General features: G+C 37.8%; 1 protein-coding gene across 1 annotated transcript in view; it reads left to right on the forward strand.

The window, feature by feature from the left end:
* ARHGAP42 (Rho GTPase activating protein 42) overlaps window positions 1-25,788 on the forward strand; it is a 174,052-nt gene that overhangs the window by 42,776 nt on the left and 105,488 nt on the right. The window contains exon 3 of the mRNA XM_082779392.1: window positions 18,586-18,647. Coding sequence (XP_082635518.1) covers window positions 18,586-18,647 — 62 coding nt within the window. The remainder of the gene's footprint in view (window positions 1-18,585; window positions 18,648-25,788) is intronic.

The following is a 25,788-nucleotide window of genomic DNA, read 5'->3' on the forward strand; positions in this document are numbered from 1 at the left end:
CTCTGATTTGATGACTTTTGTATAAAACCACCAAATACATAGGTACTTTACAGGGACTACATTCTGAAGATTTTAAAGCATTTCCATTTCAAGAATGGTGTTAGAAATGCATGCTAATATTACCTCCTGAATAAGGCTTCTTCTTTCAGAATGTCATTATTTGTTTAAAAAAAAAAAAAGTTTCAACTTTTAAAAAAAATTGGAACATAGGGGATTTATTTATTTTTTTTTAACTATAATAAGTTAAAAACTGAGTTGATTGCTCTGTGTACTTTGATGTGAAAACAGAGTTGCAGGTCCCTGTTCATTAGCTAAACACGCTCAATATACAAAGAATTATGATAGAATTCTTCAGATTTATTTTATTTCATTTAATATTTAATCCAGTGTTGGATTTGAATTTATTTTTCTTTCAATTATCATAATTGATTTAAATATTTATGATTTCTTAATGTTTATTTTAAAATGTTTACTTCTTTTGTAGAAGTGATGTCCCTTTTTGACAAAAATATATGTGGTTATGGCTGTAAAATGCATTTCATGTATTCTTTGTACACTGTTGTGAATTGTGAAATTGTGAAAACTTATCTACTTAGCCACTTTCTGACTTACCGTGCCCAGTTTAGAATCAGACACTTTGTGCCCATGTTATAAGTTGTTCCTCTGATTTTCTTCAGTAAGCAGGCTGGCTTGTTCCTCAAATCAAATACAACTTGATTTTTTTTTTAATTTTTTGTTTTTTATTTTCTGAACTGTAGACATGGAGGATTCATACTCTAAAAAGCCTTTTTCAGATTTAAAATCTGTCAACAACTTGAGTTTCTCATTTAAAAATAAACCTCTAAAACAATTATCAGTGTTGTCTCCTACTCTGTTTCAAAATGCACGTGGCAGCATGTGATGTGCAGCATTACAAAAGCCATAATATTACTGGTTAATAGCACATGAACATTAGTTCCAGTGTCATATGATTCAGCCAAACTCTAATCTTTTGTATGATTGAAATTTGTGCATAAGGTGGCATCTTAACACTAAAACCATTAATCATCAACACTAAAAAAGCATGGTAATGAAGGCTTGATGCAACTCACTCTTGCAAAGGAGAGGATGTCATCTTGCAAACAGTCACTCTTTCCTCAATATTAAATAGTGAATAGCAGTGCCAAGTCTCAGCTCTTAAATATTTATCATGTACACAGTCTCAGCCAGCTATTCTATTAATATTTTGCATTAAGTTTAAATAAGTGAGAGCTTTTTGGAAAAAAAAAAAAAAAAAAAAAGCATGTTTTTAAAACATTACTATACTTTTAGGTAACCTAGGCTGTAGCAGTTAACTGCAAAGACTATGTTTTTAATGAACCAGAGTCTTTTCTGTTAATATACACTGTGCAGACATAAATTATGCAAGGAGAAGGTTCTCCTTTTCCATTATTAGCCAGCTTGTGTTACCTAATTTCTTCTGCAGGAATCCCCCTGTTTTTATCCTCCTTTCTTCTGTTTGTTATCTGGATTGTGCCTGATACAGACGAAAATAATTAATAACACTCAGTAGAACACTGTCATTATTCTGTCTTTAGCAAGTTCTTGTCTATTTTGTATTGAGACTTACTATAATCAGATTTGATACCAGCAGTGTAAGACAGTGCTCTTCAGAACTAAAGGAAAACAAGACAATACATTCTGTTTTTTCATTACTCCTTACCTTACCTCGACCATTACACTTCACAGAATCACAGAATTTTCTAGGTTGGAAGAGACCTCAAGGTCATCGAGTCCAACCTCCAACCTAACGCTAACAGCCCTCCACTAAACCATATCCCTAAGCTCTACATCTAAGCGTCTTTTGAAGACTTCCAGGGATGGTGACTCCACCACTTCCCTGGGCAGCCTGTTCCAATGCCTCACAACCCTTTCAGTGAAGAAGTTCTTCCTAACATCTAACCTAAAACTCCCCTGGCTCAACTTAAGCCCATTCCCCCTCGTCCTGTCACCAGGCACGTGGGAGAACAGGCCAACCCCCACGTCGCTACAGCCTCCCTTGAGGTACCTATAGAGAGCGATAAGGTCACCCCTGAGCCTCCTCTTCTCCAGGCTGAACAAGCCCAGCTCCCTCAGCCGCTCCTCGTAGGACTTGTTCTCCAGGCCCCTCACCAGCTTTGTCGCCCTTCTCTGCACCCGCTCAAGCACCTCCATGTCCTTCTTGTAGCGAGGGGCCCAAAACTGAACACAGTACTCGAGGTGCGGCCTCACCAGAGCTGAGTACAGGGGGACGATCACCTCCCTAGCCCTGCTGGTCACGCTGTTCCTGATACAAGCCAGGATGCCGTTGGCCTTCTTGGCCACCTGAGCACACTGCTGGCTCATATTCAGCCGACTATCCACCATCACTCCCAGGTCCTTCTCTGCCTGGCAGCTTTCCAACCATTCCTCTCCCAGCCTGTAGCTCTGCTTGGGGTTATTGCGCCCCAGGTGCAGGACCCGGCACTTGGCCTTGTTAAACTTCATGCAGTTGACCTCAGCCCATCGGTGCAGCCTATCCAGATCCTCCTGCAGAGCTTTCCTACCCTCAAGCAGATCGACACACGCACCTAACTTGGTGTCATCTGCGAACTTACTGAGGGTGCACTCGATGCCCTCGTCCAGATCATCGATGAAGATATTAAAGAGGACCGGCCCCAGCACCGAGCCCTGGGGGACGCCACTAGTGACTGGCCTCCAACTGGACTTGGCTCCATTCACCACGACTCTTTGGGCCCGGCTATCCAGCCAGTTTCTAACCCAACGAAGCGTGCGCCAGTCCAAGCCAAGAGCAGCCAGTTTCTTGAGGAGAATGCTGTGTGAGACGGTGTCAAAAGCCTTGCTGAAGTCAAGGTAGACCACATCCACAGCCTTTCCCTCATCCACCCAGCGCGTCACTCTGTCATAGAAGGAGATCAGGTTCGTCAGGCATGACCTGCCTTTCATAAAGCCATGCTGACTGGGCCTGATTCCCTGCTTCCCCTGCAAGTGCTGCATGATGACTCTCAGGAGGATCTGCTCCATGAGCTTCCCTGGCACTGAGGTCAAACTGACAGGCCTGTAGTTTCCCGGGTCTGCCCTCCGGCCCTTCTTGTAGATGGGCGTCACGTTTGCTAGCCGCCAGTCGATTGGGACCTCCCCCGATAGCCAGGACTGTTGATAAATGATGGACAGTGGCTTGGCCAGCTCCTCTGCCAGTTCCCTCAGTACCCTTGGGTGGATCCCATCCGGCCCCATCGACTTGTGCACATCTAAGTGCCGTAGCAGGTCACCAACCAGTTCTTCATGGATAATGAGGGCCACATCCTGCTCCCCATCCCCTTCCACCAGCTCAGGGTACTGAGTATCCAGAGAACATCCGGTATTGCCGCTAAAGACTGAGGCAAAGAAGAACTTGGCCATTTTACTTTAACTGTTTTTATTATTGTGTGCTATTTAAGAAAAAGCACTGAAAGACATGTGTATTTCACTGTGTGGCTACTGATTTTTTTTTTTCTTTCTGAAGTTAGAAGTACTTTTATGAGGTATGTTATGAAAGATTTTTCAGGTAGCATCCAGTGTTCAGTTTAGGAACATAATAGGACTATGATCTGTAAAATCATTATTATTAATTAAGGCACAAGGAATAGGTGAGGAGTTCTTAAATTCCCACTTCGTGGGAAATGAGTTCCTTCTGCTAGCAGTTGCAGCTTATGTGATCTTTACATACTCATGTTGTATGTCATGTTGTAAGTCATTAATAGGGTGAGTGAAATTGCTAGTAACTAGCTATCTACAGAACTGTTAACTCATACCAGGCAAGTATGTTGTGTATAGCACTTAGTTTCAAGTTGAACTTTGAAAAGTCAACCAAAATATACTGGAGAGGGAAAACATTTTTATTTTTTTTTATAATAAAAATAGAAGAAAGAAAGAAACCTTTAACAATAGTTGTTTGTTAGACTCTGCTGCTGTGGTTCTAAGATCTCGTGTTTGAGTTAAGCAAGAAGCTCATTCTTTTTTTGCTTGTACTGGGCATCCACATGCCCAGTGCTTTCAAGTTAGCAGCTGCTTGGCCCTCTTGGAGAGCCTGTCAGCAGATAGGTATCCAGTCATTCCAAGTAGCAAATAGATTCACATCAAGTAATTAGTGGATAAAAGTATGCAAGTAAAAGAAATAAAGATAAAAAAAACCTTCCCCTCCCTCCATCTCTTAAAAAAAATAAAATGTAAAAGGTTAATTGGCATTTAAAGGAGCAAATTCCATTTTTAATGTTGCAGACTGTGCGTGCAATGCAATATTAAAACAGAAAAAGACAATTTATTGGAGTTTTAGGCTTGCCTAAGCTGTGTGGAGGCAAATCTTGACAAACCAATGTATTGACATTGCAGTTGCCAAGTTAGGGTACACTCATTTTTAACCTCTAAGAGACTCCAATCAGGGACTTCAGAAAGTAGTTGTCAAGCTAGTCACAATTTCAAGTCACGATACTTCTATTGTATGTGGTATGAGATGGACTGTTGAATTAGTCTGTCTATTCAAAAATTAATTTTTAAGCTGTCTTGAGCCACCTACTGTCTGAATCACTTTGGATATCCTGCAGGTCATCACCTTAATCACTTAAGTTACCTTTGAAGTTCAAGAAAGTTTGTATAATTAATATTCTACCTATGTTGCACTGAACTCCCATTTGTAATTGTGTTTCTCAATGGCATATCAAATAAGTCATTTTAATGAATTCCTGTGGCTCGGATATACTACTGCCTTACCCAAACCAGGGAAAGGAGAATCTTGCCACCACCTTGAGGGTGGAGTTTCTGGGGGTGGATTTTATTAGTGTAGGCAACAGCTCAGTAATTTTTTTTAGTGCTTGAGTTTGTTGACCTTGTGGAGCATATTAAAGACACACATATTTACCACAGGCATTTTTTAGATGGGTGGGAAGGGGTTGAGTCCTGAATTAGCATAGAAATCTATTTGCGACTCAGTGTATTTGCATAGAACAATAATATGCTGTTTTTCCACCACGGTTACCTGCCTAGATTTGCCAGCCTTCTCCCCTCTGGTTGAATTTTCAGATTAACTTTATAAGTCACCTTTAAAGCAATTTTGTATAAGCTACTTGTAAGATCTGAAGCAGAGGACAGATTTCCTTGGTACTTGTTTTGGTCTATTTTTATCTACAGAAGTTAAACAGTAACTAATTATGGGAGGTACTCAGCACAATCAGGATGTGAAGTGCCTGAAGTATTTATTTGAAATATTTTCCTACCATTATTATTATTACAGTTTTTTATCCCTGTTGCATATTTAAACAAATGCCGCCTGTTTTCAAACACTATTGTTTATTGACTCCAAGAAATGAGTGATATTATGCTAGGGCTAGGATCCCACAGAGACTTCAAAACAGTATCTGCACCAGAAAGAAAAGGTTGGTTTTCTGTGGGTCCACAGTTGCTTGTGGAAGGTTACATGAGGCTGGCAAAGCAGGAAAATAAGTCATGTTGTTCTTTATCTGTGCAGGAAGAAAAGTTAAAATAAGATCAACAATAAACACAGACCTTGTTTTTTCTTCTTCTCTGAGATACATATCAGAATGTTGTTAGAATTTGCATGCTCCATTGTTAAGATATTTATTCAAATGACAAAAATTAGACTGGGGTGGCTGATGCAGTGACCACCCATCCTATCCATCCTACCCTCCTTCTATGGCAGTAGAAGTTGAATGTGAAGTAGCGGATCTCCTGAGCCATGGCAGTTCATACATCCTGCTGTCATAAGAGAGTCTAAAATTCATGCTAGCTCATTTCAATTATGTTGGACTGCAAACTGTTGTGTCTTAGACTGTCCCTTGCCATGGAGTTCGTGCTGTTTACAGAAAGTGGTTGAAGCTGGTGATGGATATTGATAGCTTTGGCTGTCCTGGTGCATTTTGCTAAGCAGTTTAAATTTGACGTGAGCAACTTGAACAAATAGAAAAGTCCATGCCACTCACTGGTCAAGATGAAGCATCTGTTTTGCCCTTCATCATTAGATGAAACTTCTGAACTCTTGTAGATGCTTTCTACTTTATCGTCTTCATCCCATGACTGCACCACACCTTTTTTCCCCTCCTTCCTCTCTTTGCTTTCTTAATGTCCAGCTCCATGATTTTTTTCCTAGAATTGGATGTCCCAACAGAAATATAATGATTATGAATGCCTGTGGGGAGATGGTTAGTCTGAGGACTACAGAATCTCATTACAGAGATGATTGAAAATAACTCATGTGTGCTGCTGCTGCTCATAGTATGCTTTTACTAAAAAGGCGTTAACACTTTAGAGTTGTCAAGTTAGTATGCCTCTTAAACAACAGTCACTCATTTTTAGAAGCAAGTAGTGGTTTGATCAACTCGGCTTTGAGATACTCATCTTCAGGCTTGAGCAAATAAGACGAAGGACTTTTACTTTCTAAAAACAGAATCCTGAGGAGAGCTTGGAGTTTTAAGCCCAGAAAGTCCTTGATTATTTTGTAGGCCTAAATTCAACAAACTAATTATGGCAAACCTAACATTAATTGCAGTATTTGTTGATAGTTTTCATAATTAAAGTGTTCCACCATTCAAATAATAAATGCACTAAATTTTACAAATCAGAAAAAAAAATATTAATGATTCTCAGCTGCATCCTGAATGTATTGCTTTTCTTTTTACTTCCCCTTAATTCAGCACCCACATAGAGCCACACACAAATATGGTTTATACAGCTGGAAAGATGGAAATACCGTTTTTTTCCCCCTCATTTAAAGTATGGATGTGCCTCTGAAGAATCAGTGATCTGGCAAGCTAAAAATGTAGTTGTAATTACTTCTAATTCCCTTGTTTATGGAATGCGAGGATTTAATATTACTTCCGCAGCTTAATATGTTGTATGTTGCCCAATGGTTGTTTTCCACATTGCCTTAGCTGTTCAAAAAACTCGTGTAGGAAGTAGCAGTTGTTTTCCTAGAATTAAAGATTTCTATTTCTAGTCAATTTATGTTATGATTCTTTCTAGTGAGATTTTGCAGAGGGGGACACAAAGGAAAGCAGAAGGGGATTGGAGGAATCACTGACTTTAACCAGAGCCCACCTTTGATCTTATCTATTTCTGAATACTCTGTGGTTTTAAAGCCGTTTGTCCTCTGACAGGCCGTGGATATCATTCAGCTCTGGAAAAGTCTGATCTGCTCAAGTCAAAGGTTAATGGATAATTTAATTTAGTTAAAGATTAATTGATGGACTTTTACAGTATTGGACATTACGCCATTCATTTCAGTGGAGGCCAAATCAAGCTGCTAAGGTTTCAAAGTCAGTCTCCAAAAACTCACCTTGTGAAAGCACATTGAGATCACTTCATGCCTGCTGGGCCAAAGCTGAGGTTCAGGATCTGGTTCTCCACGCCCCACTGAGCTAGGCTGCTGGAACACCTGGGCTGCAGGACCGCCCTGCATGTGGCTCTATCAGGTGGAAACAGAGGCTGCCTTCTCCTTGGCAAATGCAATGATTGTAAACCCTATTAGTGGCAGAAAGATGCAGTCTTGCCTAACAACCACTTGTATAAAGCGGTTACCTCTTCTGTGTGAACACGGTGAAAATAGAAGGTGTGCTGTTTTCACTCAAAGACTGTCAGGATCTTGTCAAGTTGATGGCTGGTATCAGATGCCACTCCTTCAGAGAAGTGTAGAAGGAAGGGGAGAGATGATAAAAGAGCAAGTGAACATATCGGATTATCCGGATCAGTTCAGTCCCGTGTTCCTAATGAACTGGAAGAAATCGCTTAGATGATTTAAAATGTTCTTCTGTCATATCATCATGCCACATTTTGGGAAAGCTGCTGTAGACTGACAAAGCCTAGGTTGGGCTTTTTATACCAAAGCCCTACTAGTGTTGTAGATAACAGCTTCTTTGTTGGGGGTGAATCAACATGTTGTTGTTCTTAGGCTCTGGTTTGTTCTCTGTCCAGACCTCTTGCACTGCAAACTCTATGTGCCATAGGCAGTGTTTCAGGTTGTGTTTGTAAACATTACCACAAAGAGCTCCAGTTTCAGGGTGAAGCCTGTGTATGTGCAGTGAAAACAAAGTTGTAATATCTGGTACACAGAGGCAAGTGTATCAAGTGTAAGGTTGAGCTACTAACTCTTTAGGATTATTTAAAAAATGTATAAAATGTAATTTTATGAGAAGAATTCACACTTTGGTAAACAGATAAATCTTCGCATTGAATCGTATGCTGTCAAAATATTTGCTGCTTTCGTAATCAGAGTAGAACACAAATGTGGGGTAGATACATTGCAGTTGCTTTTTGAATAAAGTCTTAGATTGGTGGTAAAATTGAATAATTGATTTTTTTTTTTTTTAATATTTTGTTATCTAACACAGAGTGTGCTATTATAAACATCAGCAATCTTTCAGGGCTCTAGGAAATGGTTTGATTTTGCTTGGTCTGTCTAGAATTTTCTACTCATATTTAATTTTTAAGGTTTAGCACGAGTCTTAGGGCATGATAATTTACTGATATTAAGTCAAATAATTGGATTTATTTAAATTGTATAAGATTGCTCGTCTGACAAGTGCTGACAGTGGATCTGGGAATTCTAGGTAACCTGACTTTCTTGTGAGTCTGCTTAGCTTATCTATAAACATACATACCCTTTTTGTAGACTGTTGTTGAAAAGGAATAGGGTAGAAAATATGAAAGTCTTGGCTGAAAATATATATATAAGTCACTGACAAATATATATATATATATATATATGTTTTTGTTTAAATATCTGTGACACAATAGCTACCTTTTATTGCAAAGAATTTTCAAGTATGATACTGTGTAGCTGGCTTCAGATGTGCTGGGAAAGGTTTGTTTCAGTAAACTTATATATTGAGGGAAAAGGTTTTTACTTCTAATAGAGGCCCTGCATTTTATGGTTTACATATGTTTAGAAAAAATCATAAAATGCCTTGCTATATTTGTTTATTAAGTTTTGCAAGATGAAAATACTTTTGAGTTAAAACTCCAGTTGCCTAATACAGTATGTACACATTATGCTGTGCTTGCAGACACATCTTGCAATGCTTTGGCTTTTATTGGGCATAGGTCTTGATATGTTCCCTTGTGTGATGTTGGTATGTTTGTGCTTATTTGTATGTGCTTTGATGCACACGTCTGTCGTGCTCAGACAGGAGCTTCCATTTGTACTGTGGAACTTGCTGGCCTTTTCTGCTTTTTTTTTTTCTTGCTTTTTTAGTGTGACAAAACCCAGAAGAACAGTCAGAGGAATGCTTGTACCTGGTACATGGCCAGCAACAGAAAGGTTTTTAAACGTCTGCTCATGGGGAACACTTCCTAAAATAGGTATTAGGATTAAATGCTGTAAACCAGTGGAGGTCAAGCAGTGGGAATGTTTCTAAATCTTTGATAGTTTAATTTCTGTTTTTGTCTTCATGGTGAACGTGGAGCACTTACTAACCTAACTACCTCTGTCTGAATGCTGCAGTGTCAATGAGCTCCAGATTCTGAAGTAGACGACAACGTACCAAAATACCCTGAATGTACAGTGCTTTAAGTCAAATGAAGTAGGGAAAATCCTGATTTTTATTTTTTTTTGTTTACTTTTAGTTACACAGGTTTCAGTAGGTGTGCTCTGATAAGGTTCTGTGCTTGCCAGTGTGTAGTAAAATATGTGATCTTCTCTGGAGGACAGTACATAATAATGCCCTGACACATAACTTCAGGCATAAAAGTTTTCGTTCTGTGATTTTTTGGTTCCTTATTTGTGTAATTTTTTTTGCAGAAGTTTTAAATGAGGCATTTTTCATCTCTGTGTATGTCTCTTTCTGTACTTTCTTTTCCTTTCTGGTGTATAATGGCTTTGTTTGGCAAATTCAGATTTGTTCCTGTAAGGTAGCACTCTTATTTTCAAGAACTTAGAAAAATTTAGCAAAATACTTTTCCTGACAATCCAGGGTGGAAATTGCCATGATAAACAAGATTAATACTTTAGGTTGTGTTCCTTGGGAGGATCATACTCTTAGAGCTATTGTTTCTCTTTATTTTTCTTATAGGCATGTCTGTATTAAGTTGTGATAAACAATCCTTGAAATTGGGTGGAATTTTTTATTTTTAGTTAATCAGAGTGGAAAATTCAAAGTCTGGATTAGGTACAAATTGCTTCAAAATATGAAAGATGAAAATAAATGCAGTGGTTCTAATTGATAAAAAGCATTGGATTAAACCCTTCCAAGTTTGCTCACTGTATTAATTACGGAGGAGAAAGTGAGGATGTTCATCTACTGAATCTGAACTTGCTTCACATTGTCAATTCTAAGTATGTTTTGCTTTTGTCCAGAGAGCTGTATGGAGCAGATTGAGTTGCCCATACCTTTGTGTACCTTCCCACAATGGAATTCTTCAAAGCAATTTGTGGTTATCGAGACTGTGAATTTAAACCACTGTCTGCTGGCAGAATTTGCTGTCATTTTGAGGGTGTCTGCCGGGGTATTTCCATGTTGTTTTAAAACCTGTACAGTTGAATCTTTCCTTCAGCCTGTGTTTTACTACAAGAAGTGTATTTCACCATGTTACAAGAAGGTTCAAATAGTTTTGTTTCTATTCTTTTTGGAGGCTGTGGTAAATGTAAATACAGACTGAAGGAATGCATGAGGTCCTTATTACAGATCCATAAAATCTGATACCCAGATTAGGGAAATAAAAGAAACTAAATGGAGGATAAGAAAGCCATTCCAATATTATTTTTCCAAACTTAAACAATATTGAAACCCCATAAAGAAATGAACCATTATTTTGCTATTTTCATCCCTCCTTTTTTTTTTTTTGTTGTTTGTTTTTTGTTTTTATGGTGGAAATTTCTAACATAAATTCTCTTTTGATACCACTGTTCTGCTAAAAGCCAAAGGTTATCAGACATGTTGTTAGTTTACAAACTGGAATTAACATAAATCCATAAACAATATTACCTTAAGTCTAAACAAAATAAAGCAGTTACTCAGTTTCCTCTAATATCTGAGGAATTAAACCCAGAAGGCAATGAAATTAGCAAGATAAGCAACAGTTTCAAATCTTTCCACTTTGTCCTCTTCTTTCCTTCATTTGTCTTCTCATCTGCTTTCCCAGTAAATATTATTTATGGTATAGATCTCGGTCTTCTGAACTGAAGTTTCTCCAAAAATGCTGCCACTTGGAAAGTGAGGGAATTGGAACCCTGGGTATAGACGTGGGAGAAGAAATAGCAGCAGCCAAGAAAAATGAAAACATGAGCAATAATTGGGAAGATTCAGCAGGTGTATACTTATTTAAATACAGCTTTCCTGATAATCTGCTTATAAAAAAATAGCATTTCTTGTAGGAATGTGTTACAGTTGTTTTACTCTACTACTTTGTTAGTTATACTACAGCATGACTTAGGTCCACTCAGCATTAGTTATGAAGTATTTATAAATTGCTTAAATTATTCTTTATTCCATGAGTTTGCAGAATAAGGCACTGATCCTGCAACTCAATCCTTTTAGGTTAAACTGCACCTGAATTTCCTCTCAAAGCAGTATGTTTCCAATGTTTTAGGCTTTGTTCAGTAGAATAAAGGACAAAAAAGAATTGGTAAATCAGTCCAGATTTGATGGAGCTAAAGGAAGTCTGTGCCCTGTCAGATAGGGCTGTATTTAAATTTGTAGTCAACGTTCTGAAAAACAAAGACAATGGTGGGCTTTTGGGACCTTATTTCAAGACAGTTCTCCTTTGGATTTACATTTTGGTGTGTTGAAAACTTTCCACAGTGGTGACATTTTGAGACATACAAAGGTAGGTTGCCTTCAGAGATATGCTGCAAATCCTGTGTGGCTTTTATGACATTCAAAGTTTGTGTTAGGTATAAAGTACTGAGAAAGCAGATTATTGAGTCTTTATTCCAGATACTTGGAATAGTATATATATAATACTGATGGCCTGCCAGTATTAATCTGAAATCTTTTTTTTTTTTTTTTTTTTCTCCTCCTGTCTGCTTAGGAAACCATCTGTTGCTCCCTTTACCCTACTTTTTTTTTTTTTTTTTCTTTCCTTCCCTGTGCTTTTTCAGTTTGGCTTAAAGCCACAGAAAGAGAGAAGGAAATTTTATTTGATGTTGTGGCTTTTGAAAAAGTGCTTGAAATAGCATTTGTGGCTGCAAATAAGGCTAGTCATTAAAAGCTCTGAAACTGTGTCTGTGAAATAGTAACTATTTAATAGTGTATTTACTTTCATTTCAGAACTGGCAAAGAGAGTTTCATCTACCAGCCCTCCCACCTACTCATGGGGATCTTATGTCTATTCTGTGTTGTCACTGAAGTCTAGTAAACTAGCGTTAATCCTTAGGAAATTTTCTTGTGGGTCTTACATCCGTCTTGATTTCTGATTTAGTAATACATTACTTACAGGGGAGAACTCCCTTGCAGGCATTAGTTGATGTTCGTGCTCCAGCAGGAGCTCAGAGCCTGTTGTAGCATGTCTGTGCTAGCGGTGACCGGTTCTGGAGAGAGGATGCACTTGGCTGACCTTCCTGCCAGTGTCTGGGTGCAAGGAACAGCCCTGTGCTGTCATTGCCCCAGTCGGATCAAGAAGATGTAAGGAAATCTGTGCCAGGCTTGCACATTTGTTTTACACCTTCACTGAACTGGATTCTCTTACTAATGCAAGATGTATTTCTGTGTGTATATTTATTCCATCCTGGCATTCACATGCCTGAAGATAATTGTGGTAGTTGCTTAAAATACTGTAAAATCTTGATTAGTACAGTACTTCAGAGTTTTTGAAAATTGTCTGTGTGTTATTTAAAATGGTCGGTATAGGTAAATTAAATGAACTGTCCATTTCACACACAAAAAAAAAGCATTTATTTTTATCCTGTCTTCCATGTAACTTTTCTTTCTATCTTCAGTTGAACATTACCTTGCAAACTTGGTTTTATATCTTTGAATTAGGTATTGATCATATAAAACTACTTCTGAATTTCAAGTGTTGCTTCCCTTTACTCATTAAATATAGAAAGCCTCAAAGCTAATGAATGCAACATGCAGTGCAGTGCAACACTGTATTGTAGTATTAAACTAATTATCAATAGAGTAGCTTCAATAGTGTCCCCAGGCATGTTGTTTTAAGGTGATGTGTTCTTTACACAAGTATATAACAAAAAGTTCATAATAATTAAGTAATTTTCTTTTTTTTTTTTCTGTGAACCCCAGAGTTGATTCTGATGCAGTAAAAGAGCATTCTAAATTATGAAAGTATATTCTTGATAACATGCATTTTATAAATTCAAATAAATGAGTTTTTATCCTTTTTCTTATCTCCCTCAATCCTACACTAAGCTTTGGTTCTCTTAAATTTGCAAATGGTGCTGTTTCTAGAGCCATACATTATGTTTGAAATTATCAGGATTAAAACAAACAAAGAACACTCAGTTTTGCGGAAAGGGACATTGCTGATCTACGCCATTATGGTTTAAGTTGGTGGTGCTGTTTAATTCATTTGCTTCATATGGAAGCAACCTTTTTTTTTTTTTTTTTTTTTTTTTTAATAAAGTAACAGGAGCTATTTCTCCTAAACAAGGAAAAATTTGCAGCAAATTATTGCTGGGTTGGGAACACTCCAGAGAAAACAGCTGGTGACCTGTTTTAATTGTGATGAATGGGACCACAAGTATACAGCAGGGTAAATATACAATTGTTTTTACTTGTTGGTAGTTATTTTTCACAGACTTCGTTTCCATCTTAATACCAAGTGTATTTTACAAATCCTTTGAATAGCCCTTAAATAAAAAGCAGACTGTTAAACTATTTGGATTATGTAAGCTAATGACTTTGGGGGAATAAAGTGTTACTAAATTGATTAAGGCAGCACTTTGTTTTATTTAAACAGCCTACCAATAACAATTGTTTTGTGAAAATAATTAGAAATACTTTAATGTTAAAAATTTAGGTTACATATTGTAATCTACATTATCAATACGTTTTCAGGATTTATTTCTTATCAGCACATTCCCAAGTCATTTCCTCTTGTAAAGTAACTTGACTCTTATTCCCTCTCACTCCCTTTTATATTTTCAAAGTTCATTTTAATTCCTCCAAGCCTATTCTGGCTCAAAATGGTGAGTTGCAGTTAGTGAGAAAAGGTTGTGATGTTTGTGTGGAATTCACGGACTGACTGACGGGCTATGTTTGACACACGTGATTCTGATTTTTAACTACACAAAGTATCTCAAGTTATTATTTTTTAAATATTTTTTAGTTTCTTGTTCTCTGTGGAGTGAAACGCCACCACTCCTGAGTTCTCCTAGGGATTTCTGCCTGCCCAGGCTAGCATCTCCCAGGGGTCCTGATGCCCCATGGTGGGGGCTGCTTTGTGCACCTCTCTGTCCAGCAGAGCTCCAAAATGAGGCATAACCACAAGTGGTCTGTGGGAAAGGAAGGAGAGGAGAAGGGAAAAGGGGCTGGGGAGGTACAGGAGCAAGGATTGTCTTGCCCTCCCTTTACTACCTCCTGCTGCAGCCTCCAACACAGATGAAGTTCTGTTGGAACATACCCTGCCTTATAGTGCGATCAGACTGAGTGGGGAATGTATGGGAAGAAGGGTGTTATACTATAATTAAAAGATTTAGAAGTACTGCAATACTTCTGAATCTCAGAAATACTGCAATACTCTTAGTATTACAGCACTGTAATACTCGTAGGTACTGTAGGGTAGATAGTGGTGGTAAAAGCTTTTTTGTGTCGTTGCAAGGATAGAAGAGCCAGCGAGGTCACCAGAGACATCCCCGCTGCTAAGTTCTGTCTGTGTACGGATAGTGCATCCTTCAGTGCTCTCTGAAGCATACAATGTGCTGGTTGTTTTCCCCTTTGCACCTCCTGTGCTGGAAAGCAAAAAGGAAATTAATTTGAGTGTTGGGCAGTGAACAGCAGTGTAGTCAGTACCAGTGTTAAGATGTCTCTGCAGCAAGGCTGTTTCTAGGGTCAGGGAAGTAACTTGCCTTAGTGCTGCTGAAGAGTGTAGTTTCTGTGCTCCCAATGAAATTCTGACCTTTATAATCCCACCCAAAAGTGACACTGGGGATGGGAGGATGGCAGCAGCTTCTCAGTCTTTAGCTGAGGCACTGTATGTTAATTAGTACTGTGATATTTCTTCAATGTATAACATGCTAGTATAGATTTGCACACTCGCAGAATATGTTTTTATACTCTAAGCAGAAGTTTTGACTTAGAAATTAAAAAAACAATAGTTATACCATGAAATTAAGAGGACTCATTACGATGCATCAAAAGCTTCTTTTACTGCTTTTTCTGCTTTTTTTTTTTTTTTTTTTTTTCCCATTCCTCACAGTTTCCTGCCATCCTTCTGCCCGGTTTCAACATCCTACTGTTCTTCTACTGTTCTTTTTTTAAGTAACTTTTTGTTCTTAAAATATGGAATGTTGTCTGACCAGAGAGCATATTTTATTTCCTGTTCATATCATGGGGCTGGGAATTGGTAATATTTGTGCTTGGTTGCTGAAAGGTGTTAAATGTTAACTTTCATATTACAGATGATGATGAAAAAAAAATGATGTGATCAGAACCTTAAGGGAAAAGCACCATAAGGCTTGATGTGGGTAGGGAAAACTTCAATTTCAGGAGGTTTGGGATCTGCTGTCCTCACAAAGATATAATGTTTGGCATGATAATTTCTCTTTGAAATAGTTCTGTCATTGTAAGTGGCTCCACAATAAAACACAAAAAAGGAGAGGGGAATGGAGTTTTAACATGTGACTGCAGTAACACATCATCTTGCGGTTAAAAAATTACCAATTATTTCACTGAAATAATCTGGAAACAATTTATCTTACTGGCTTTACTAGAAATTCAGCTGTTTTTCTAAAGTGCCTCATAATTCCCTGAATAGGTAATAAAAATCAAACAACATGTTTATCTAGTTTATTTGAAAAGATTATTTTTTTTTTTAATGGTGGGTAAAGAATCACTCTGCCACATGTGCAAGAAAGGAGAAACTATCTCTGTCCTGTTTTCTACAGGCAAGGATAGTTTCTTGTTAAATTCAAGGGGATACCAGTATGAAAATAGTAAATAATTCGTGGGTTTGGCTAGTTGTTTATTTTGGTCATAGGGTTTTGTAATGAGTACGTAGATATTTTACATAACAGTCAACAGATTTTTATAGAAGCATAGAAAAGTTCAGGTTGGAAGGAACCTTAAAGATCAGAGGGGCTGGGGGTTGGAACCCACCAGACCAAGATGCTCAAAGCCCCATCCAGCCTGGCCTTGAACACCTCCAGGGATGGGGCATCCACAGCTTCTCTGGGCAACCTGTGCCAGTGCCTCACCACTCTCACAGTAAGGCATTTCTTACTTACATCTAGTCTAAATCTCCCCTCTTTAGTTTAAAGCTATTACTCCTTGTCCTATCACTGTGCCCCCTGACAGAGTCCCTCCCAGCTTTCCTGTAATCCCCTTTAGGTACCATAGGTACCTCTGTAAGGTCTTCCTGGAGCTTTATCTTCTCCAGGCTGAACAACCCCAACTCCCTCAGCCTGTCGTCATAGGACAGGTGCTCCATCCCCTTGATCATCTTCGTGACCCTCCTATGGACTCATTCTAACACATCCATGTCCTTCTTTTGGTGGTAGCCCCATGGCTGAATGCAGTACTCCAGGTGAGTCTCAGGAGAGCAAAGCAGAGGGGGAGAATCCCCTCCCTTGCCCTGCTGGCCATGCTGCTTTTGATGCAGCCCACAATATGGTTGGGTTTCTGGGCTGCAAGTGGACATTGCTGGCTCATGTTGAGCTTCTCATCAATCAACACCCCCAGGTCCTACTCAGAGATTATTTTCTCTGCAATTTTCTTATCAGGTAACTTAACCAGTCAGTTAATCATGTATTTCTTTACTTGTTTTTGACAGATGTGATATTATCAGTTGATTATAAATGAATAAGTTAATTTAGCTGATAGCAGACTAAGGTTTTACTATGAAGATGTAAAATGAGTTAAAAAGCTTGTAGTAGGACTAGGATTTCACTTACTTATAAAGGTGCCAAAATTTATTTTCTGGCATTTGTGATCTGAGGGAAAAATCTTAAAGGAAAATATTCAAGACACAACAGAACAAACGTCTAAATTACCAGGTGTATTTGGACTAAATGAAGAGTTCATGAGTAATGATGGGAAGGATTTGTCAGCAAAGAATGAATTACAGGGCAGGATGTGCAGGTATACCGTTACAGCTGTAAAAAATAAATTATGTAAAGTCTTGCAGAAGAAATTGGAACAAACAGTGAAATGTTCTTCAGCTGTGAAAGTTAAAAGAGAACAAGAAGAATGCAAGAGTGACCTCTGCAAGGTCCAGATGGGATAAAGGATAACAAAAATTTGGTTATGGTCCAGAAACTAGCAACTTGCGTATGCTGAAAATAGACAGCCATTCTGCTACCAAAACTTTGCCAAGTAAACCCAGTACAATAGTAAAGAGGAGAAGAGCTCTGTTAGCATACCAATGTGTGCTAGTTAGCTGTGAAGACTTTCTTCTTCCTTTCAAGCCTGTTCTTTCAAGAAATTTCACAAGTTATGTTACCACTTTTTAACACACATCCCTTCCCTCCAATTTAGAAATTGTTTTAGAGCATCTTGAGCTTGTTTCAGGAAGTTTTTGGGGTTATGAATTTGTATTCTGAGATCAGAGATGTCAAACGTCAAATGCAGCATCTTGTCGTTGGCAGCAGTTGATGCTTGATGCATCAAGAAAAGGTCAAGAGAGCTATTTTGCTTTTCACCTGTGATTCTTCTCTGGCTTTTTTGTCTGTGAAACAGTGATGCTGAATTCTGAATAACCCACATGACCCTGAAAAAGTAGTATAAATAGCCAGATAGGAGTTTTGTAGAGAGATTTGCACCACTTGTTTCATTTGAATGGAGTCTTAACAATTTTTGAAGCATTTTCCATTTTCTTGCCTAGTTGTATGGGTTAATACCTTCATTGTGTTTCTGTTGATTTCCAGAATAGCCCTTTGACTCATACTTGAAGGCAATTTTGAGGAAAGCTTCTCTTACAATTGTAGCAGAATTTGTCTAAAATCTTTACTTTCAATATTTTGTCTGAGTATTTTTCATTGTTCTTTGTAATTTGTTGTTGCTGCACTATAATTGGAGAAACCCAAGATTTTTGTTAACACTCAAGCAACAGAAAGAGACTGCAAAAGTAAATGTTGTGGCTGAATGGGTGAGTCTTTGTTTTGAGACTGATCTTGGCACGTTTCACGATAATTAGTTTGCCATGTAGCTTTTAAAACTGTGTTTTTTTAAATATGCAACTCTTAGGACTCAGATTCTTTTCTTTTGTTTTTTACCTGTTGTTAACTGGTCGCTTCAGTCTGTGCTTCATTTAATTTAAATTAAATCAAATCCATTAAATTTAAAAGGATTGCAGGGAAATACTGTATAAGAACTGTATCTTGTCACTGCAACATCAGCCCAGTTAGCACACTTACCTGGTCTTGAAGTGTAATGTTGACCTGGACATTTTTTCTTGACTTTTTTTCAGCTCAGTCACTGAAAGAGTTTGCTCGGCTCCTGATTGCTGTTGAAGAGGAAAGGAGACGATTGGTAAGTTTGCTGGCAAAAATCATTTTCATTGGCCCTCTTTCTATGTAAAACAGTACTTCTTCCACTCCTCCTGAAGTGCTTTTGATTTTTATTTTATTTTTGCAGTTAGTGTGAAGTATTTCATAAGAATCACTTGAAGTTGTGCAAAGGCAGAAAAGTGCTAACACAGACTTCAGCAATTTTTAATGGATTGTTCAGCCAAATACTCTGCACCAATCTAAAAATTATTTTTTCACTTTTTCTTTTTCCTGCAATAGACTTTTAATGCTGCTTTATCTTTTCTTTTCCACATCTTCCCTTGTTAGCCATGGAGTAAACACTAAACAAATACCTTAAAATTGAAAATATCGGTATTTTTGTTTAATGAAATGCTTATTTGAGTAACGTGAACGTATAATAGTAATTAAAATATGATAAGTGTTAAGAAAAGAGACCAAATCCATCACCTCTGAGAAACTCTTGCACAATAATTTATAGATCAAACCTCTCAGATTCATCCTTTGTTGTATTATTTGTATTCCCTTTGTTTCCATACAGATGAATCTGCATTACGCTTTCATTTATGTTCCTCTTCACATGTAGTTTTGTTAAAGAAGTTTGAAATGTATTCTCTTAGAAGTATTTTTAAAAAGTTACACATAAACAATGCAACTACATTTTTACTTCCATGGAAGTCAGTCATGAATAAAGATTTGTTAAGATTAATGTTAGTAGGGGGTTTTTAAAATATTGTGAAAGATTAACCAACTCAAATCCATTCAGTGACTGTCTATCCTTGTTTTTCTTCCTCTTACGAGTACTTAGGGAGGTGAGGAAAATTTTTTTCTGACTCATATTAGGGGGCAATTCATTAATCCAAGAAGAGTCTTCCATAACGCTCTCTTATTCCTAGGAGCATTAAACCATAGAGTAGGTCTTCCACTATTTCTGTCTACACACATATTTTAAAGTGACACAACCATAAACATTTTATGTGGTAGAACTGCACAGTTACTATCACCTAAACTAATAAAGTAGAAATTTTTTTTTGGTTGATACCAAATGTATTTTTTATTCATGCTGGGTACACGGTACAGAGAGGGAGTGTGGGGAGGTGAGTGTTCAGAATTTACCATCTTAAAACATGTTTACCAGAACACATGTTAGTTAGTTAGTTAAACAGTGTTTTAGATGAATAGCTTTTCAGTTTGGGTTAAAGATTATTTCGAACTAACTATTAGAAAAAGGAAAAGCAATGAAGATGTGAACATTTTACTTTTGAACCTGGTTAGTGTTTCCTGATCCTCGTACATAATTTCCCTTGATTTCATTCCTTTTTTTGATGTTTTCCTCCTCGGATGATTCATTCCTTTGTCACTTTTAGAAATTTCTGGCTTCTCTGTGGTTTATAATTTGATCTCTTCATGTAATGTTTTACTTTCTATCTTGTAACAAGGTCATTAGAGTAAAAGGGGAAAAAACATTAATTGCCTAAAGTAAAAAAAAAACAAAAAAAAAAAAAAACACAAACCATCAGAATCATAGAATGGCTTGGGTTGAAAGGGACCTTAAGGATCATCTGCTTGTAATGGGGCATCTACAACTTCCTGGGGCAACCTATTCCAGTTCCTCAACACCCTCTGACTGATGAATTTATTCCTAATATCCAATCCAAATCTCCCCTCTTTTAATTTAAAGCCACTACCCCTTGTCTTATCCCTTCACCCCCTGACAATGAGTCCCTCCCCAGCTTTTTTGTAGGCCCCTTTAGGTCTACAGCAGGCTGCTGTAAGGTCTCCCCAGAGCCTTCTCTTTTCCAGGCTGAAAAAAGCCAACTCCCTCAGCCTCTCTTCACAGGAGAGGTGCTCCAGCCCCTTGATCATCTTCATGACCCTCCTCTGGATTCATTCTAATATGTCCATGTCCTACTTGTGCTGGGGACCTAAGAGCTGGACACAGGGCTCCAGGTGGGGCCTCACAAGAGCAGAGCAGAGGGGCAGGATCACCTCCCTCGCCCTGCTGGCCAAGCTACTTTTGATGCAGCCCAGTGTATGGTTGGCTTTATGGGCTGCAAGCGCACATTGCCAGCTCACGTTGAGCTTCTCATCAACCAACATCCCAATGTCCTTTTCCTCAGGGCTGCTCCACCCAACCTGTATTTGATCCGTTCATTGTCCACCCAACCTCTTTTTGTTGATTGACCCGGCTCAGATGCAGGCCATATTGAACCTCATGAGGTTCACACAGGTACACCTCTCTAGCCTGTCCCGGTTCCTCTAGATGACATCCCTTCCTTCCAGTGTGTGAATAGATAGTGTTTTATTTTGGTGTGACAGTGGGTATGCATGGATTGAAGAGCTGAGCTGTTGGATCCTATTGCAGGGTCAGAGACTTAGATGAGATTTCCGTCTTTTATGGCAGAATATTTTACAAATTGCTATAGGTTTAGTAGAATGCAGCCATCAGATCACTGCAAATAGTGTTCATGTGTGGAGACTGCACTTGGGAAATCATTCACATACAGCTTTTCACTGAGTTTGAAAACATTATTTTCAAACTGAATGTGCAGGTGGAGAGCATCATGAAGGTACAGTTATCATGGCAGTGACACTTGCATAAGAAAATTCAGCAAATTCAGCATTTCTTGTTTTTAAAATATTTGGTCTGCCAGTTGCTGGAATTTGTTTAATTTTTCTTAAAGTTAAGCTTCCTTAAATAGTTGGCCATGTAGGAGCCAACTGCAAAAATGAGAACCTGATTCTTGAGAAAATAAATAGTACAAAATTGTTCTGTCTAGATCTCTACATAGTTCCTGTGCTCAATCCCTTCTCTAGGGGCAAACTTCATAAGTGAAAAGGAGTTTGCTTCTTTTTTCTTTTTTTCCTCTCAGTTTATGCCCAGAGAGCTACACTATGATGGCATTTGCATGATAGAGATGTTTTCCACTGTATGGAACTGGACTGCACTATTTGTTATTCTAGCCTGAGATTACCAAGTTCTAAATACTCACCAAAAGTACCCAAAGCATTGCTGTTGTCCTGACTTCATACCGTCCTTCACATCAGAGGTCCTGCTGAGGTGCAGTGTAATGACTTAAAAATGGAGTCTGAATCTGCCCTTCTGTGATAACCTAGATAAAAAAGCTGGGAAGGAGGACATATTCAGAGACAAAAGATGGGGTCTCAGCACTCTGTCCATATTGGAAAAGGAACTGAAACCACAAAGGGGCACCTTTATGATTCTCCAGATCTCTTGCTGCAGTTCTGTGCAGGCTGTCATAGAATCCAGAGGTTCCCATTAGGATCAGCGTGCCATGCTAGATTAGATGCTGAACTTGTAATAAGAGTTTTCAGCTTCACAGTTTTGTGATTTCCATGATTTCACTGTGAAATCTTCAAAACTATTATTATGGTTTTTTTTTTTTTTTTTTTTTCCCATTTGAAGTCTGGAGCATTATGCGTACATTTTGATTCCTCTGCTGGAAGCACTTCATGCCAGGCAGTCGGCAGATTAGTCATGATTTTAGAGAAAGTCATCAGCTGACTGGAAAGCTTGAGACAAGGCATGTGGGACATTAAGAAATTGATTTCCTTTACTTTTGCATAAAAAGAGAATACTTTCAAAAGTAAATATAAATATGGAATATTGTTTGCTCTTTTTGACATTTTTTAAAGATGACTTGGAACAAAACAGCTACAGTCACAGGATTATGAGTGTTTATGGATACACTTCATCATGCAATTTGAAACCTCCTTTTAATCCTGGCAGTGTGTGATAGTAAAAGACAGTTTTGTATCAGTGAATACTGGCTATATGGGAATATGGAGTGACAGACATTAGTTTTATTTACTAGCTAATGATTTTATTTCCCAACCTTGAATTTTATATATTATTAATTTATGATCCTGGCAAACATGCATATGGGTGCTTGAATCAGATTCAAATGTGGAAAGTACAGATTCATGTTATTAATTTATTTCTTATCTGAATAGCTCTAGTAATTGCCTGTTAAATTCTTCAGAGATAAACTTATTGTGTTGTAGTGAATGCAGAGAGATGTGTTGGAGTGCTTTCTTGCTGAATATACAGTTATTTCTAATGGTATCGAAAATAGTCTAAGAGGTGCTTAGTAAATCTTCTGTCCTTACATAAGGAACCAAAAGGAACTTGGTTTTGGTTTCTTTGGAAGAAGCTAATGAAAGATAATATGAATAATATTATTGGGGAAAAAAACATTGATATGTAAGATTAAATATAACTATGTCTTACATAAATATTATGTTACCTAAAGCTTTACACCGATTATTATTGGCAGTAGTAATAAAATGGTAGTTATTATGAGTAAATATATTTTGTCCTCACCTTTTATTTGCTGATGCAGAAGAATTGAGTAGCAGTCTTCTAAAAAAAAAAAAAAAAAGAGGTATGCACCAAATAATTCCTCTTAAAACACAATTAGAGGAAATAATAACTCATAAGAAACTTTTTATAATATACAACACTAACGTATGTCATTTCATGTTGTTGTTAATGATGCTGCTGGCTAATGGTGTATTCTCACTCTTAGGTTTTACAAAGAGTATACCGATAGGGTAAAAAGTCAGATAAAAGTCAGGCTGATCCCTGCTGCCTTTCCAATGACACATGAGCAAGCCACCAGGGAATGTAAAATAATTACTCCTATTTCCTAATGATTATTAGGGAACAATAAAGATTTGCCTTAATTTAATTTTGTGTGAATATTTGGATCTATATCAATGGAACTTACTTCAAATAATTTCCTTCTGCTTCTGTTGAATTTACACTGTTTCTGTTTAAATAAATGATAAGCATTTTTATTTTAGAGATTAATGCATATTTATGTTTCCTATTCATTTGATCCTGTTAGTAAAATTTACAACAAACAAGAGATGTACTGAGAGTAATATAAAATACTAATGCCTTTTCCTTTCATAGGATTAATGCTGTTTTGACCCAATAGATGGATTGGTTCATGCTACTTCCTCTTTCTTGAGATCCCCTATTAATCTGAAGTATTAAATATGTTGAGTGTTAAGTTATATTGAATGTGTCTCCCTAATTATTTCTGAAAGACTACTGAATCTTGAACTGAAATAGGCCTCTCTTAACTGTTACATTCCTTGCTGTTTACCCAGTTTTTCTGGGTAGCTCTCAACTGATGAATAGGAGAAACAGTTCTGTCTTTTCTCTCTGGCATCATGAATCAAGTGAGATGCTTACTTCAAACTCTGTCCAATATTAAATACTTCAGGGGATAGTACAAAATTCAGAAGGGGATAGCTATGTGTGATGAATGTTTTTGTTTCTAACATCTGTTCCTTTGTATCTCGTAACCTTCATGCTTCAGAGAGTATCTCAGTTTTTGGTGTGTGTGTGCTAACTGGATTGTGGTCCTGTGTTTGCCCTCACACAAGGGGTCTGATGCTATCTACTTCTAAGGAAATCATCAAAACATTCAATTTCAAAAGCTGCACTTGAAGAAAAATAAATGAACTATTAAAACAAGCCACCCCTGGAATGGTACATATAATCAGATAACTAAGAACACAGCATGCTGTTGAGCAGAATTAACCTGTTCCCATATAATATGAAGTGGGCTGCAGACCTCCCTCCACACGTATTAAGAAGTTTATAAAGGTTTATTCTTTTATTCTTTTCAAAGAAATCATAAAATCCCTGTCCATGGCAGGGGGGTTGGAACTAGAGGATCTTTAAAGGTCCTTTCCAACCCAAATCATTCAGCGATTCTGCAATGTTAGCTCCCTGAGACCACAGAGTATATATGTGGTATTTTCTTTCATATGGGGTCTGGTTTGAATATTTTTCTCCATATGATATGCTGCTGGTCACTCTGCTTTAGTAAAACAGAAGAGACAACGTAGGTGTCTTTATGTAGCAATAGTTCATATAAATTAGACTGGTGTTATCTGGAGGCCTGGGAATCATTAATTGCAAGGGCATACCTCAGCACCCTGTAAAAGTATTAGCACATCAGACTTGTAGTCCTCAGCAGTAAGTTAATGCTTCAGCCATTGAAACTAGATTTTTTTTTGTCTTCATTTTCCTGCTTAAACTGTTGTCAGTCTTACTTCCTTAGAACTATCCAGAACAAACTATTCCAAGTCTAACTTCACATATGACTAAGCATTTCTGTCAATATTTCCATGTTTGATACCCAGTTCCCCCACTGCCTTTTATCAGAGATTCTTCTGTTCTGCTTCCTGATCTGAGACATGAAAATACGGAAAGAAACATTAAAGGAAACGAAAGAAAACACTTTTCATCCTTCATTCTCATATTCCTGAATACATCACTGAGGCTATTATTCTTGATTCAGGGTAAAGGTATCACTGCCAAATCTTGCTGTCCCCACAGGCATCATCTTTTTTCATTGCTGAAAGTAGACACAAAGGGTCTGCACAGCAAGATGCAGGCAATGCATCAGCACATTATGTCCTAGTCCTCTTTTGCCTTCAAGGCAAGGGAAGATGGGATCTGGAGGAAGGGTCTACCTCCAAGAGCTTAAAAGTGTGGTTGCATGGATAGAAGAAAACCAAATCTAGAACATTTGAGTACAGCTGAGCCTCAGAGTATAAAGATTAGTAGTGGTTGCTGCTTCATCTCTTTTTACTGTAACTGTTTCCTGGAAGTCTTTGGACAAGCCACAGACGCTTCCTAGTGCTGGAGTGCTTAGATTATCTTCAACCTCACCATCTTCCTGCTTCGTTTTTGTCCTCCTGGAACTGGTCTCAGAACCCAAACTATTAGAAGAAAACAGAATTAAGCAATCAAGTGATCTTCCTGACTGGTAGGCAGGCTGAAGGCTCTGTTGAAGTAAACACAAGTCAATACCTTGACATAGTGAGATTCTGAAGTCATTACCCTTGTGAGAGAAGAGATCATCTCATAGGGGTATTAAGTAATCCATAGATCAGTGCAAGTGTAAAGCAAGAATGAACCATGTTCATCTGAAAAGTTTCAGCAATCAGTTTAGGGAAGATCCTGCAAGTTTTGTCTGTACAGGTGAAATTCCTTTAACTTATGGTTGCTTATACACTGTAGACATCTATATTTTTCCAATCTCAGCTTGCATTATGAAGATACAGTGTAACCTCCTGTAGATGCTTTAAAAGGAACTGAG

The sequence above is a fragment of the Aythya marila genome, assembly GCF_965140915.1.
Source record: "Aythya marila genome assembly, chromosome: 1".
NCBI classification, from domain to species: domain Eukaryota; kingdom Metazoa; phylum Chordata; class Aves; order Anseriformes; family Anatidae; genus Aythya; species Aythya marila.